At 30.0% G+C, this 14,711-nt stretch overlaps 3 protein-coding genes across 12 annotated transcripts in view; 1 reads left to right on the plus strand and 2 right to left on the minus strand.

The window, feature by feature from the left end:
- Nucleotides 1-225: 225 nt before the first annotated feature.
- Nucleotides 226-1,170, minus strand: LOC119612618. The gene has a single exon (XM_037968433.1). The coding sequence runs from the start codon at nucleotides 1,067-1,069 to the stop codon at nucleotides 242-244; it is 828 nt and encodes a 275-aa protein (XP_037824361.1). The 5' UTR covers nucleotides 1,070-1,170; the 3' UTR covers nucleotides 226-241.
- Nucleotides 1,171-2,179: 1,009 nt separating this feature from the next.
- On the plus strand, nucleotides 2,180-6,920 carry LOC119612297 (traB domain-containing protein). Of its 2 annotated transcripts, none has more exons than XM_037968055.1 (5): nucleotides 2,180-2,423; nucleotides 3,494-3,828; nucleotides 4,004-4,956; nucleotides 5,034-5,153; nucleotides 5,216-6,920. In XM_037968055.1, the coding sequence occupies exons 2-5, from the start codon at nucleotides 3,621-3,623 to the stop codon at nucleotides 5,882-5,884; spliced, it is 1,950 nt and encodes a 649-aa protein (XP_037823983.1). In that variant the 5' UTR covers nucleotides 2,180-2,423; nucleotides 3,494-3,620; the 3' UTR covers nucleotides 5,885-6,920. The 2 variants fall into 2 exon arrangements, with proteins under 2 accessions (XP_037823983.1, XP_037823991.1); XM_037968063.1 differs by lacking the exon at nucleotides 2,180-2,423 and adding an exon at nucleotides 2,481-2,601 and having other exon boundaries at nucleotides 5,216-6,615.
- A 2,267-nt stretch (nucleotides 6,921-9,187) lies between these two features.
- The window catches only part of LOC119612469 (C-terminal-binding protein), a 36,206-nt gene continuing 30,682 nt past the window's right edge, over nucleotides 9,188-14,711 (minus strand). For 7 of the 9 annotated variants that reach the window (XM_037968312.1, XM_037968280.1, XM_037968301.1 and 4 more), the window contains exons 7-8: nucleotides 12,866-13,071; nucleotides 9,188-11,968 (exon numbers count right to left, since the gene is read on the minus strand). In XM_037968312.1, coding sequence (XP_037824240.1) covers nucleotides 11,897-11,968; nucleotides 12,866-13,071 — 278 coding nt within the window. In that variant the 3' untranslated portion in view covers nucleotides 9,188-11,896. The remainder of the gene's footprint in view (nucleotides 11,969-12,865; nucleotides 13,072-14,711) is intronic. The other 2 variants (XM_037968326.1, XM_037968319.1) reach the window with 1 other exon arrangement.

Below are 14,711 nucleotides of genomic sequence, written 5' to 3' on the forward strand. Positions count from 1 at the left end.
CTATTAAATAAAAGCTTCCCAATACTCTTCTCGAAATTAAGTCAACACTTGAATATTAGTAGCAATATTCCCATAGAGTTTATACACCGTGTAGTACACTTCCTGATGATTGATATATTCTTTTTTGTCAGGATCTTGTTTATTTCGTTTAAATAAGAACTTTTTGTTATATATACATACTTACTATAGTTTTTGCAGAATAAAAAAAACATGTTCATTTTAACAAAAAAAAAATATTTTATTAAATATTTTGTAGCCATTGCAAATCTTTTGAAACTGTCTCGTCATTCTTAGATTTTTTTGATTTTTTCTTTTTTATATTAGATGAACCATCAGTGTCGTTTGCCTCAGCATTGCTTTCACTGTGTTTACGTTTATTCTTCTTTTTCTTTTTGAGTTTTTCTTCACTAACAAATTTTACATCTTCATCTTCAGCACTGCTAATTTCTATTTGCGACATTTTGCCATTAGCTTTGCCAGGAGCGATTGCAGATTTTCTTTTACTTTTTTGAACAAGACTTTCCTTTAAAATCTGGGCAGATATTTCATCGGCTTTCTGCAAACGCTTTGCTATTGTTTTATCCAATTCTAGCTTATCCTTATAATGTACACCGAGCAATGGATGTCTTACACGTATGCCGGCGGGCAATGGTACTCTTTTCGCTGGAGGACAGCATTCTTCAGCACGTTCTGTGGTTACAGTTTCTGCAGCTTTCAGGCGATCTCTAACAACAATTGTACCACGTACGGGTAATAGACGTAAGGCATAACGTCCCTTACGATTGCAGTAAGCAAATGCATGTTGTTCTTTGCCCTCGTTGAATTCCATGGATACAGCTTCACTGTTGTTGATATTTGTACGACCAGGAATCTTTAATTTTTGATTTTCCAGCTCGGTCACATCCATACCTTTGGGACATTGTAACAGCCATATTTCATTTTCCAACAAGTCAAAATCTTGCAATTTTCCAATAGGTTTCGATTCCTCAGTCAACTCTATTTCAGAAAACAATTTATTTTCCTCTAGAAACGATTGTTTACAGGACAACGGATCAGATTTAGGAGCCATTATACTTATAAAATCTTTAAAACTTTAAAATCTATATTTCTGAATAAAAAACCAAAACAAATAAGCACACGTGCAAAGAGCTGCGCCGACAAACATTTACGGAGAAGGGCGACTGACACAAAATTTCGCCCGCGGCTTAAAATCGCTGTTAGCCGTATAAGTTTTCATTTTCTACGATATTAATAATTATGAATAACCCTTTAAAGCCAGAAATGAAAATACATTTTAAAATAATTTGGGTTCTTTATAGACTGAAAAGCGAATCTAACAACATGGTAAAAAGTGGCATTATTTTTTGGTCTTGCAACCCCGATAAAATAGGAGGGGGTTGAATAATAATTCGTTAAAATTAAGGAAGAATCGGACAAACAACATAAAAAATTTAATTATTATTTAGTTAAAAATTTAACTATTATTTAGCGGTTATAAACAATTTTGTACTAGGAAACATTTACGTATAACATTTATTAAAATTAAAATTTTTTTTGAAAGTTATATCTCACTTTTCCACTTGTTTTTAAAATGTTACATCTCAATGTTTTGCATTTTCATCTTTTTAAAAATCTATGCGCTACTGGGAAGGATAATTTACATAGCGCTCATTTACTATAAGACTGGCATAATCCAAATACATACCATCGCTTTGAGAAAAACGGCTTTGAAATTTTGATGGCATTTTACCATTTCTGTAATGACTTTTAAACAAATTTTAAAAATAATTTGAAAGTTATATCTCACTTTTCCACTTGTTTTTAAAATGTTACATCTCAATGTTTTGCATTTTCATCTTTTTAAAAATCTATGCGCTACTGGGAAGGATAATTTACATAGCGCTCATTTACTACAAGACTGGCATAATCCAAATACATACCATCGTTTTGAGAAAAACGGCTTTGAAATTTTGATGGCATTTTACCATTTCTGTAATGACTTTTAAACAATTTTCGAATTATTATGAAACATAAGTGTGATAAGTATGAATTTAAATTTTCAACGGTTAATTTTTCTTAATTGATACGGTAAAAACTTTTTATACAAAATCTGGCAATACAACATTTGCTGTCAAAACCATCTTTGCCAACTCACAACAAAATTTTTATCTATCAAAAAAGTTTAAAAAGAAGAAGCAGCACGAAAGAAAAGAAGAACCAGAAAAACTACGAAAAAATTTTTAATTCGGTTTTTGATTTTTTGAAAATTTTTGCATTATATTTTTCCCTTTTATTTTGTTATTGAAGTCATACAAAATACAAGTTTTTTACATAAAAACTTTCCAACAAAATAAAACCAATTGTAAAAGAAAACGTAAAAAAATAAAATTAAAACAAATAAATGCCATTACAACATCTACTATGTGAGTGTTGCATGTTGTGAAATAATAATAAAAAAAGTATATTAAATGGTTTTCTTCAGTGAATACATACATACATACATATTAGTTTAATGCTTAAGATTTGACAAAGTAAAATGAATTAAAAGAAAATCATAATGTAATAACAATTTTCCTGTGACGTGGACAATAAGTTTTGTGTGTATGTGAATTGAATGGAGTTGCAATATTATTTTCTGTGTATATTCGTGTTTTCATTTTCTGTCTCTGTACCCAATTAGGTCAAACAAAGAAAGACACAGCTGCTGTTTCCATTATCATTTTCAAATGTTGTGTTTTTGGCTGTGTACACATTCGGCGTAATAAATAAATTGACAGTGTATAGATTGATATTGATGATATTTTAGAATATCGTTGACTGGGATGAAAAATTTATACTGCACATACATACATATATCATATAAAATTATATTGATTATCCCTTATTCAGACGAAGCACCGAAAACATTAGGTTTATTCCGCTGCGTAGAACCGGTTATCGTGGAAACGACAGTTGATCAGTTCAATTTGAATCTATTTTTCAATGTATCGGTTTTACTGCGCAATATTTTAGAAAAAATTACTTAAATCAAACAGCCAGTCGTCTTAATGCAAGTTTGTCATTTTGTTTATAGGTATATTACCTATTTATTCCAGATTCTAATATTTTTTAGGTCTCAGTTAGCTTATAGTCCAAATATTTAATTCAATTTGATATACAAATTGATTTAAAATTTTGTCTCAATATTGCTATACAAACTGGGTAAATTTTAAGATTGCAACATCGCATTGCTAGGATTAAAACTTCCTCAAATTTTGAATGTTTATGACCCTGTTTTGTAACAATTCTGCAGTAGACTTTGGTCATTTAAACTAAGCTTTACTTTTGTAGTTTCTATTGGAAATCCCTTAAAATTCGATATACATAGGTATAAATTTTAGGCGGGATCTGCTTTCAAAAAGCAAAATAATCCGGCTAAATACCAATATGTTTTCTATGATAAACAAATTAAAATATGCTAAAATTTTAATAAACTCCTTTATTTCCATTTTAGTTTTATGAATTTTGAACATTACATAGTTTACGTAAAAACTTACCATTCACTTTAAATATTAAAAGAATAACTAATCCTCCGAAAAAAATAAAAAACGAATTTGTTTTTGCAACCAATTCTTCCAAATATGGACTTATCATCATCGAGTTCTTCAACCTCCACCAAAACATATACGACAGCAGCAGATCTATCACAGACACAAACGCCAAATAAAATTGATAATGTCGAAACAAACAATAGTACAGGAACAATCAATAATGATGACACCGCTGGCAGTTATAGTTTATATGACAGTGCTATGGATAATAGTCTAACAACTTTTGTTTCCTTTAGTGGTAATTGTCGAAATGAACCTAACGGCCTTAACTAAATAAAAACGTTGAGCGTTGTGTTACTTGTAACTTGTTTTTATTTTTATAAAATTTATATGGAACTCAACACTTTTATTTGATATGGCCGTAAAACAAGCTTAATAGAATGAATGTAAAACACAATTTATTTTCTTTGTAGAAAGTGCCAACAATAACAGTTCTTTAAATTCCACCACAAACAGTAGTACACCCAAAACCACAACATCGTCAAGTGATAACTTTTCTCATCTAAATTCATCCGGATCGTCGTCTTTAAATGATTTTGATACAACGATAAATGGCAGTGAAATGGAAGAGGATGAAATCACAAGAACTACTTCCACGGCAACTTTAACGGATGCAGCAACAGCTACCACCAACACTACTGCCTCAAATAATTATGATTTTGGGCCTAATTATAATATTTCAATGTCACATAAGCCAGTTGATCATTATGCGAATAATGTAAATGCCAGCATGTTATTCATACAATCGGAGAGCACAGAGACCAATACTTCTCAGGAAGAAGTCGATCCTAAATCTCAATTAGCAAATAAGACAATATTCAAAACAGATAATCCCAATTTGTCAATTATAGAAATTAACGAGAATTCTATTAAAGAGCAGGATATTGAAAATTCTGTATTGGTTATTGAGACCTCATCTGATGATGAGGACACTGATAATCTTAAAAAGCAGCAGGGTAGTGACACTACCAATGTGACTGGAGCTATGAGTTCTTTACCCTCCAATGTTACATCATCTAATAAAAATATCTCGCCCAATAAATTGCCAGCAGAGAATGCAGCAGAAAAGAGACGTAGAAAAGCGGAATCACTTATACATTCGAGTAAACAAAAACTAAATATTGCCATTGCCGAGGCATCGGCCGCTGAATCAGCCTCACCAGCCGCTGTCGTTGGTGACTCGGCTGTTGTTGGCAATGGTATACAGCCAGTGACAAAACGTGAAATAAAAATTTATGACACTCTTGAAGAATTCGAAAAGAATTTGCCATCGACGGTTACTGTGCTGGACACGCCGTTCGGCAGTAAAGTGTATTTGGTGGGAACAGCTCACTTTAGTGAAGACTCACAGGATGATGTATCATTTGTAAGTATATTATCGAGAAGAGGTTTGATAATTTTATGCTTCGTTCTCACTTCATATCAACATCAACACTTTTTTAGGTTATTCGTAATGTCCGTCCAGACGTTGTTATGGTCGAATTATGTCCATCGCGTATACCAATTTTAAAACTAGATGAAAAAACCCTTTTGGAAGAAGCCAAAAATTTCAATATAGCAAAGGTTTGTATAGAATATTTCACTATCTTTATTCAAAATATATCTCAACAAATGAATTATTACAGATTCGCAATATAATACAATCGCATGGTTATATTAATGGTATATTCTTCATTTTACTTTTGCAAATGAGTGCACAAATTGCCAAAGATTTAGGCATGGCACCCGGTGGAGAATTTCGACGTGCTTTTGAAGAGATTCACAAGTTACCCGGGTGTATGCTACATTTAGGTGACCGTCCCATACGCATAACATTACATCGTGCATTGAGAGCATTGTCCTTGTGGCAAACAGTGAAACTTGTGTGGCGTCTAACATCCACAGACACCATAAGCATTGAAGAAGTGGAAGAATGTAAACAACGAGATCTGTTGGAGAAGCTAATGCAAGAAATGGCCGGAGAATTTCCAGCCTTCTCCGATGTCTTTGTAAAGGAACGTGATCTATTTTTATGTCACTCTTTGCAATTGGCCGCCTTGCCTCAACCGCCAGCAGATGGCGCTGGTCAACCCAAACCGGTTAGAGTAGTGGGTGTTGTGGGCATTGGTCATGCCAATGGTATAGCCAAAATGTGGGGTCATGTTGATCCCCAGACAATACCAGCCATTATGGAAATCCCACCTGCCAGTTTAAGTACGCGTATCTGCAAATATACCTTTAAATACGGTATAATTGGTTTAACCATCTTTGGAGCCTTCAAATTGCTTAGACCGCGTTTGGCTCGTTTTTATTGATTGATTTTCATGGCAGATTATATACATACACACATACACTTTCCTAAAAAAAATCGTCTTAGTGCAACTTAATGCTTTTAAAAACCAATCAACAAACACATAAACAATACAAATATAAAATAAAATACCTAGTGTTTATTCAATATTATGGCAATTTATTTTAGGCATTATAATGCAATATTATATTATTTTTTTAAATTAAATTCGATGATGAAATATATAAGTATATAACAAAACAAACGGATAAAATTCTTAATTTTTCATTATCATTGTTTCACAAAGAAAAATACAAGAACTTTAAAAACCACTGATGCAGCTGTATGAAAAAAGATAAAAAACCAATATATGAAGAAGAGAAAGAAAAACCCAAAAGATAAAAATGAAATTTTAACTTTAACATTCGTACATATTTAAATGTGATTTTCCTTCCGTACTACTACTACTACAAGTGTTTGAAAAATTTTTAACTAATAAAACAAAAACTAATTGAAACGAAACGTACTTTATGTGTAAATAATAAATAAATAAAAAATGTGATGATTTATGGCATATTCAACAACAAAACAAAAATACATTTTTAACAAAACAACTCCCAAGGAAACATTCCCCCATATTCAATCTACTATGTAGTTTATATACATAAATACATACAAATATTTTATTTTCCCCTTTTTTATATACATTTAAAAATAAAATATGTAAAATATATATAAATATATACTAATATAAAAAAACATATATTCCAGAGATTTGATCTAAAAAAAAACAAATATATATTTACACAAAAACTTACAAAGGGATTCAACAAATAAATATTTCAAAAATAACAAACAAATATAACAATTATAATTGTAATAATATTGAGATGTATTTTAGTTTTTAAGTAATTGTTTTTTATTAATTATGTAAATGTTTGAAATTGTATTAAAATAAAAAAAATCGTAGTCTGTGCATTTATTATTCGTTGCATGTAGAATTTATGTAAATGAAAATGTAATAAAAACAAACAATAAAATTCTAAATTAACAAAAATCTATATAAATATGTTTTTATCTTTACTATCATGAGTTTCGTAATGAAAAATAATTTCGATTGTGTAATAATGGTGATTATGGGTTGTAGTGTTTCACTATGTCCGAAGTTAAATCCAAAAGCAACCAGAGTGCTATTAGGACTGGATAGGAAGAGTATAAGGATTTTAGTAGGGGTAATAACCGGACACTGCGCAATTGGAGCCTTTATGGGTAATAGGGTCAGTAACAAACAGGATTTTTGCAGGTTGCGTGAGGACGAAGAGTAACTGGAGACAGTAGGGCATATTTTATGCCAATGTCACAGAATACAGAGTGTGAGACTGGCTAGGCAAAAGATTCCACGACAATTAGGGATTTCCCTTCCATGACCACTTTCTTTCTTTGTCCTTTTTGGAGGGAAATTCTCACTCTTCTCATCTTTCTCTTTTCTTCAGTCTTCTTTTTATTTTTCCTTGCCTTTATTAAAGGGAATCACAATGGACCTTTGGGTCTCCGAGTGGATCTATACCTTTGCTATACAACCCTTTTAAACTAAACTAATAATGGTGAAATGTAGGATCAGTTTGGTAGTGCATTACTGCACTGTTTTTGATGATTGTTGTTGTAACAGTTTGACTATGGCCGATAGTTCTTTTATGGGAAAAATATAACTTTTGATACAGCAGTCGCCGAGTATAACTCTGGTTGATCCGCACCGAATATCCAATTATCGAATATCTATTGATTGGTTGCTGATAATGATGTAAAACAGTTGATGCTCATTGGATGCATAGTCAACAGACAGAGTCCGAAGACCATAAATTTAAACAAGAAAATTATATAAAAAATGTTTCTAGACCCCTTTTAAATGGATGCCAATTCAATTATTTCGAAAATTGGCAGTAGATTTTTTATTGTATGATCGTAATGAAGAATACACACAATTCTAAAGCATGAAATGGAATTGAATATTTTTCTTGAAATTCCGTTTTTTTGGAATATGTACATACACGTACGTATTTTCAATCTTTGCGCTCGTATCTAGTTGTTGCATTGAATCACTCCTTCATTCTTCACTGGCTACTATTACTTCTCTATACTTCTTCCCCTTTTTCAGGAGTGTCACATATTTCGATCGGAATGATTTCAATTCCATATTTTTCTTCCGATCGATTTTGTTTTAGCTTATCCAAATTCCGAATAACGCACCTATGATCATAATGAAGAATACACACAATTCTAAAGCATGAAATGAAATTGAGTATTTTTCTTGAGATTCCATTTTTTTTGGAATATGTACATACACGTACGTATTTTCGATCGCTGTGATCGTCTCTAGTTGTTGCATTGACATGCAGATGTAGCACCCCTCCCAATATTTAATAAACTAAACTAACCTTTTCGCTTTTTCTTTTAATGATTCCAGATTATCACCCCTATTTTGCATTTTAATTACAATTGAAATTTCTCCGTTTGGCAACTTTGGTATTCTGCATTTCGATTCAAAGCTCCGTCACTAAAATAACAGCTTACAAAAACGTAGTTACGATCGTAATGCAGAATACACACAATCGTAAAGCATTGAAATAAAGTGGAATTGCTTTTTCTTTTTCTTATGATTCCGTTTTTTGTTGCAACAAAATTTTCAATCATAGCGTAACTGAATGCGGAAATGTAATCGAATTGAAATGACATTTTTGAATATATTATGACTATATAATATTAATTTTGTTTCAAACGATCTCTAGCTAAAAGTACTGTTTGTTTGTATTTTGTATTTCTTTGAAAAACATTTACTTTAACAATTAATACGATTTTGTTTTAACATTAACACAAATATTCAATAATTTGCTTAAATATTTCATTGATTTTTCAGTTTTCATTTGCATTGGGCATTTCCACCGAAAAGTATATTTTTTTGTCACATCATGTCACGCACATTAATTGGCAATATCTTAGGACCATTCCTTTTGATTAGTCCTTTCTTTATCCTATGTATAGGGCTATTAGAGCTCTACATAAAAATATAAATAATTTAAATATATATATTTTCCCTAGATATAGGCAGTTAATGGTGCGTGACGTGACAAAAATAGACTTTTCGGTTGAAATGCACATATCTTGAAGAGCATTTTAGTTGTTGTTGTTGAACAGTTTGAAAGAAGCTGAACACCCCACTGCCAAAATTTAATAAATAAACAAAACAAACTTTTTCGCTTTTTATATACTTTATTTGTAATTATCGTTTATAATCTTAAAAACTACCAGAATCATAATCTGAATTTAAAACTTTTTTTATTTTAATTAGAAATTTCTTATTTTGTTTCTTTTGTTTTTTTTTAACATAGAAATATACCAAAAAAGCTTATGATTTCGACGTAAAATTAAAAAATAAAAATTATAAGAAAATTAAAAATTAAGACATAAGTTTAATATACTTAAAATTAACGTATATTTATAGATACAGTAGATGTATTTGTTTTTTATTAATTTTTTTCAATTTTTTGTTGTTTCTTTACTTTAACATGTAATAAGGATTTTGTTTTTGTTTTTCTAATTTAATTCTTTACAAAAATTTAAAAATTACAAAGAAATTAAAAGAAAAATTAAAATTAAAAAAAAAGAAGTAGGAAGAAAGAAAAATTTATGGAAGAAGGGAAATGGGATTGGTTGGTAGGTTTTGTGTTATTTTTCCATTTTATAAGCAGAGTTTTTTTGTAATAAGGAATTTTTATGAGTGGTGTTTGGCAAATGACACAACAAGTTAGATGTTGTGTTATAATTCCAGCATATCAATTCAGGAAGTATGGAAGCAAAATAATTAAAGCCACATTGAAAATGGGTAAAAAGTTGATTGAAATTATAAGAAGTTGTTTGTAAAGGAAAAACGTAAATTTAGCTAAAATGTTGCTCTGTTTTTTCTTAACTTTTCTTGGATAATATTTAGTTTAATATAGACAAATTAATAAGCGTGTTCTTTCTTTTTTTTTTTTTTTTGTTTCTTGATAGATTACATAACATTTTTTGTTATGGTTTTTTTCCAAAATAAAATGTTGTTTGTGGCTGCTTATTGGTTGTTTTGAATGTTTATTGTTTTTGTTTTTTTTTTTTCAATATTTACTTGATGTGAGGAAGTTATTATAGTAGTAGGTTGTGTTGTTAGATGTGTGGGTATTTTGCAGTGATGGTATGATAAACTACATGTACATACATATGTACATATACTATTATGTATACATACATAGATATTTATTATTTTGTTTATATTTATAAATATATTTTGTTTTGTTTTTATTTAATGCAATTTTCTTTTTCTTTAAAATTTCCACTTTAAAAATGCTCCTCTTTTTGACTCCAGCTGTGCAAAATTTTCTTCTTGGTTCTTAAACTTTTTCGTACTTTTGTTAAAGTTTGCCTCAGGTTTTGAAATGTTACAGAAACTAAAATTATAAATGCCCATCATATGTATAAGTAGTAAGTTAATTAACATTAATATTATTTTATTTATTCTCATAAAAACAAAAGTGTTGCACTTATTATTCTTTGGAAAAAAAACAATATATTATTAGAAACTACAATGAACTTTAAGTGTTATAATGAAATTGCTCTTCATCCTTAATCTGTTCAAACATTTGTTTTTCACAAATTTTGTGTAAACTCTCAAAACATGCATATCTTTTTAAAGATGTGTACAACTTTTTAAAATGTTAGTAAAAATCTCTCTTCTTAGGCTAAAATTACTCAAGCCAGCAAAATTGGAAAAAGGTAGAAAGAAAACCAGTGATCAAGATATACATTCCTTAAGTATTAAGCTGCGCTAAATCCGAATCTGGTCTCAGAATTTCCCCAACAGATTAGGTTTTTGAGACAACGTGTCCATAATTCAAAGTTTTGTGGAAAAATTGTCATTAATTTGTAGTAAATACTTCAATTTTTCACAATTTGTGGGTGTTCCAAGCTTTAGGTAAAGATATCTCTATGAATAAAGAATATATAACAAAAGTTAAAACTGTTTTTAAAGGCGAGTTACGCTACGATCGAAAATGTGTATTCCAACAATAAAGAAGCAATTCAATATTTTTCAATGCTTTACAATTGTGTGTATTCTGCATTACGATCACAACTACGTTTTTGTTAGTTGTTATTTTAATGTCGGAGCTTCAAATCGAAATGCAGAATACAAAAGTTGCCAAACGGAGAAATTTTCGATTAGAATTGAAATGCAGAATAGGGGTGATAAACAAAGGTGTCTTCGTGCAATTGTAAAGTATCAAACATGGGACGATATCTCGAAAAGTTGAAGTGATTAAAAAATTCTGAGATAATTTTCGGATTCACAGTATGTAGTCCTTTAGAAAAGTATACTGTGGTCTCTGGATAAAAAATTTTTGGCCTACATTATTTTTAAAAATTCGTTTCTATACATATTTACATTAATTTTAGTTTTCATAACATTTCAAAATCAAACGAACTTTTAGCAAAAGAAAACACTTCTAATACATATTTTCTATACAAATACATACAATTTTGAACTCGTGTTTTCTGTTTCTACCGATAATGATGAATATATTCTGACTATATATATTAATATTGTTTCAAACGATCTCTGGCTAAAAGTATTGTTTGTTTGTATTTTGTATTTCTTTGAAAAACATTTACTTTAACAATTAATACGTTTTTGTTTTAGCATTAAATCAACATAAATATTCCATAATTTACTTAAATATTTCATTGATTTTTCAGTTTTTCATTTGCAAATCTTGAAGAGCATTTTAGTTGAAGAAAGCTGAGTTTTGGATATTTAAACAGAAGTCGACGACGACACGACTATTGCTAAGGTGTGTGTGTGGTTGGTTATTGTTGAAAATAACAAGAAGTTGATGTTGTTGAATTGTTTGACGTCACACTTCTGAAAAAGAGTCTTCATCCGAATGTTTTTGAATTAAAGAAAAACGTTTAAAAATATTTATGAAAAATTGGTGGTGGCGGTGCTTTTGAACTATTGAACCTCCGATGACTCTGGCTTAGATGTTGATGGATGATGATTATTAGGGTCTGGCGCCGTCTGGGGCTGTAAAGATAAGATCAAGTAGCAAAAATAATTATTAATAAACAAATTTAAATAAAACTAAATATGGGGGGGTAGATATATCAAGTAGATAATGGATTGTTTCTACAAAAATGTCAAAATGTACGATCAAAAACATGAAAAGTGAAATTTTCTAAACTAAAAAAGAAAACACAAAACTATGTATGTATGTAGGTATATATAAATAACAACAAATATGCCTAAAAAGTTTGCAGTTTTAAATAAATACAAATAAAGTTTTAAACAAATTTTGGAAAATAATAGAAACTAGTAGCATTAACACGATGTATTAGTAAAAATACTATTTTTGTTTTTTCAAATTCAAAGGAATTGTCTAAAAACATTTTAGAGAAATACAACAAACAACCAACAACAACATTAAATATGATTACAGCCATAATAAACAACAACAATAAATTCACAAATATGTATGTTTTTAATGTATTTAAATAAAAAATTAAAAAAATATACGAAACTCTCATTTCTGGTGTCACTTTTATCATTACATTATTACTCTTTTGCTAAACCATTTTAAATACTCAATTAGCAACTTTTTATTTAAATTAAAAATATATTAAACAAAAAGAAAGAAAAACGACAACAACAAGAATAATAATAATAATATAAAAATATAATAAAGATGATGAGATTTATTAATTAAGAAATTAACAAAACAACATTTCAAATTGTGCCAAATTCGAATGGTAGAGAAGAAAAGAAGTCCACAACATATTCTTCATTTTATTTTTATTAAATTTTATTATTTTATTATTAATAATAAATATTTCTTTTCTAAGCATGAGTGTGTATTGTTATGTGTGTTTTTATTTAAAATTTTTTAATAAAGATTTGTTGATTTTGTTGATGGTTGGTACCTACCGATTTACTACTCACAAGTCCTAGCTGCAATCCAACCTGTGGTAATACATGTACTGGTGGTACGGTTGGTACTGGCGATGGATTGACATTCGTTGCTGCCCCGCCTACCACTGATAACGGTACTCCTCCTACGCTATGTGGGGCATCATGGGGTGTGGTACTGTGTGCCTGTTGCAATGCGCCTGCATAATATCCTCCATTTAATCCTGTTTTGTACATATTGAGTTTTTCAATGTAAAACAAATTCATTTGAAGAATGTTTTTTTAAAGGAATTTTGAGGTAGTAGTAGACATGTCTTTTTATTTTCTTTCATTTAAAAGAATTAAGTAATTTAACGTTTTGAATCTAATCTAATTTGTGAAAATTTAAGGTATATTTTTATGCAACATGTCAGTGTAAATTGCTATTGAACAATATAAATTTCGAATTAATAGCAACAAATTGTAATACTTATTTGTATCAAAAGATTTATTTCTTAATTCTACAAGCAAATTTAATAGACTTTTAGTGATATATAAAAAATTCAAGCTTGATTGATATTGCTGAACTAATAAATACATTACATTAAGAGGTCACACATGTCATAATTGAACAAATAGAAAGAAAACATGGAATGAAAACTAATTTCCTCGGTGTTTTGTTGTAATTATTGTAATTTTTGAACAACATTTGTACGAAAGGCTGAAGACAAGAACATTTCACAAAATTATTCAACGTGTTGTTTTAAGAAAATCTCAAAATAAAAATCTATATTCTACCTTATTGTACTGTAACAAATAAAAAACTTTGACTCCTTTCCATAGTGATAACAATACACTTATTATAATACGAAACACAATAATATAATTTGAAATAAATGAGTTATATGTGGAAATCATTACAGATTCTATAAAAAAGCAAAACAAGTAAAAAAGTAAAGTCGTTCATAGCCGACCACATGATACCCTACACCAGTTGGGGTTATTAATGTGATTTATTTTTTATAAGGCATTCATTTTGAATTTTAACTTTATTCTGATATATTTAATGTTGATAAATAAATTATGGACGGACTTTGTATCAACGATCATTATAGTACAAGGATCAGCTATCATTATGGTTGATATGATATATGGTAGGAGAACCTTAGTCATGAAATGGCGCTTTGGTCCTCCTACGACACATTGGCTTTATAAAAGTGTAATTAGATCGATTCAAACTTATGCTTCAATAATCTGGTAGACTTCTTTGGACAAAAAGATTAATATCAAACTACTTCAGGGAGTTAGCGTACGTGCTGCTTAGGTATAAGTGTCGCCAAGAGTACTACGTCAACCAAACGATATTCCATCCATTAAAACATACATATATAAGATATGAGGCGGCACTTATAGTTGAACGGCTCATAATTTTAGGAAAACTGGCCTAAAGCGTTTATAGGACACGTCATCAAAGAATACTGGATACATTGGAAGGCTGTACACAATAATCGCATACCAGACACAAAATATGTCGGACACTTTGAAATACTGATCCCATATAGAATGTCTTGGACAAGCGGAACTTTAGAGCAAATACCCGTAGGAACCATTGCTACACGGATGGCTCTAAATTGAAGGACAAAGTGGGTCTGGGGTTCTATATTGAAGACCCAGAAACAGAAACATACCACCTTATCTTATCCTTATACGTAAATACGAATGCGTAAATTGTATTTAAATAAATATGGCGGTCATAGGGCTTAACATATTCACCGACAGCTAGAAGGCAAGGTAGATGATAAAGTTCTAAGAAGGTATTGGATTGTAAGAAAGCTCTAACTGAATACTCTCCCAGAGGTAAGGTTTACAACATACCAGGCCACTT

Source organism: Lucilia sericata, unplaced genomic scaffold (genome assembly GCF_015586225.1).
Source record: "Lucilia sericata isolate MDLA Ls3-8-SP2 unplaced genomic scaffold, ASM1558622v1 Contig000034F_arrow, whole genome shotgun sequence".
Taxonomy (NCBI): Eukaryota; Metazoa; Arthropoda; class Insecta; order Diptera; family Calliphoridae; genus Lucilia; species Lucilia sericata.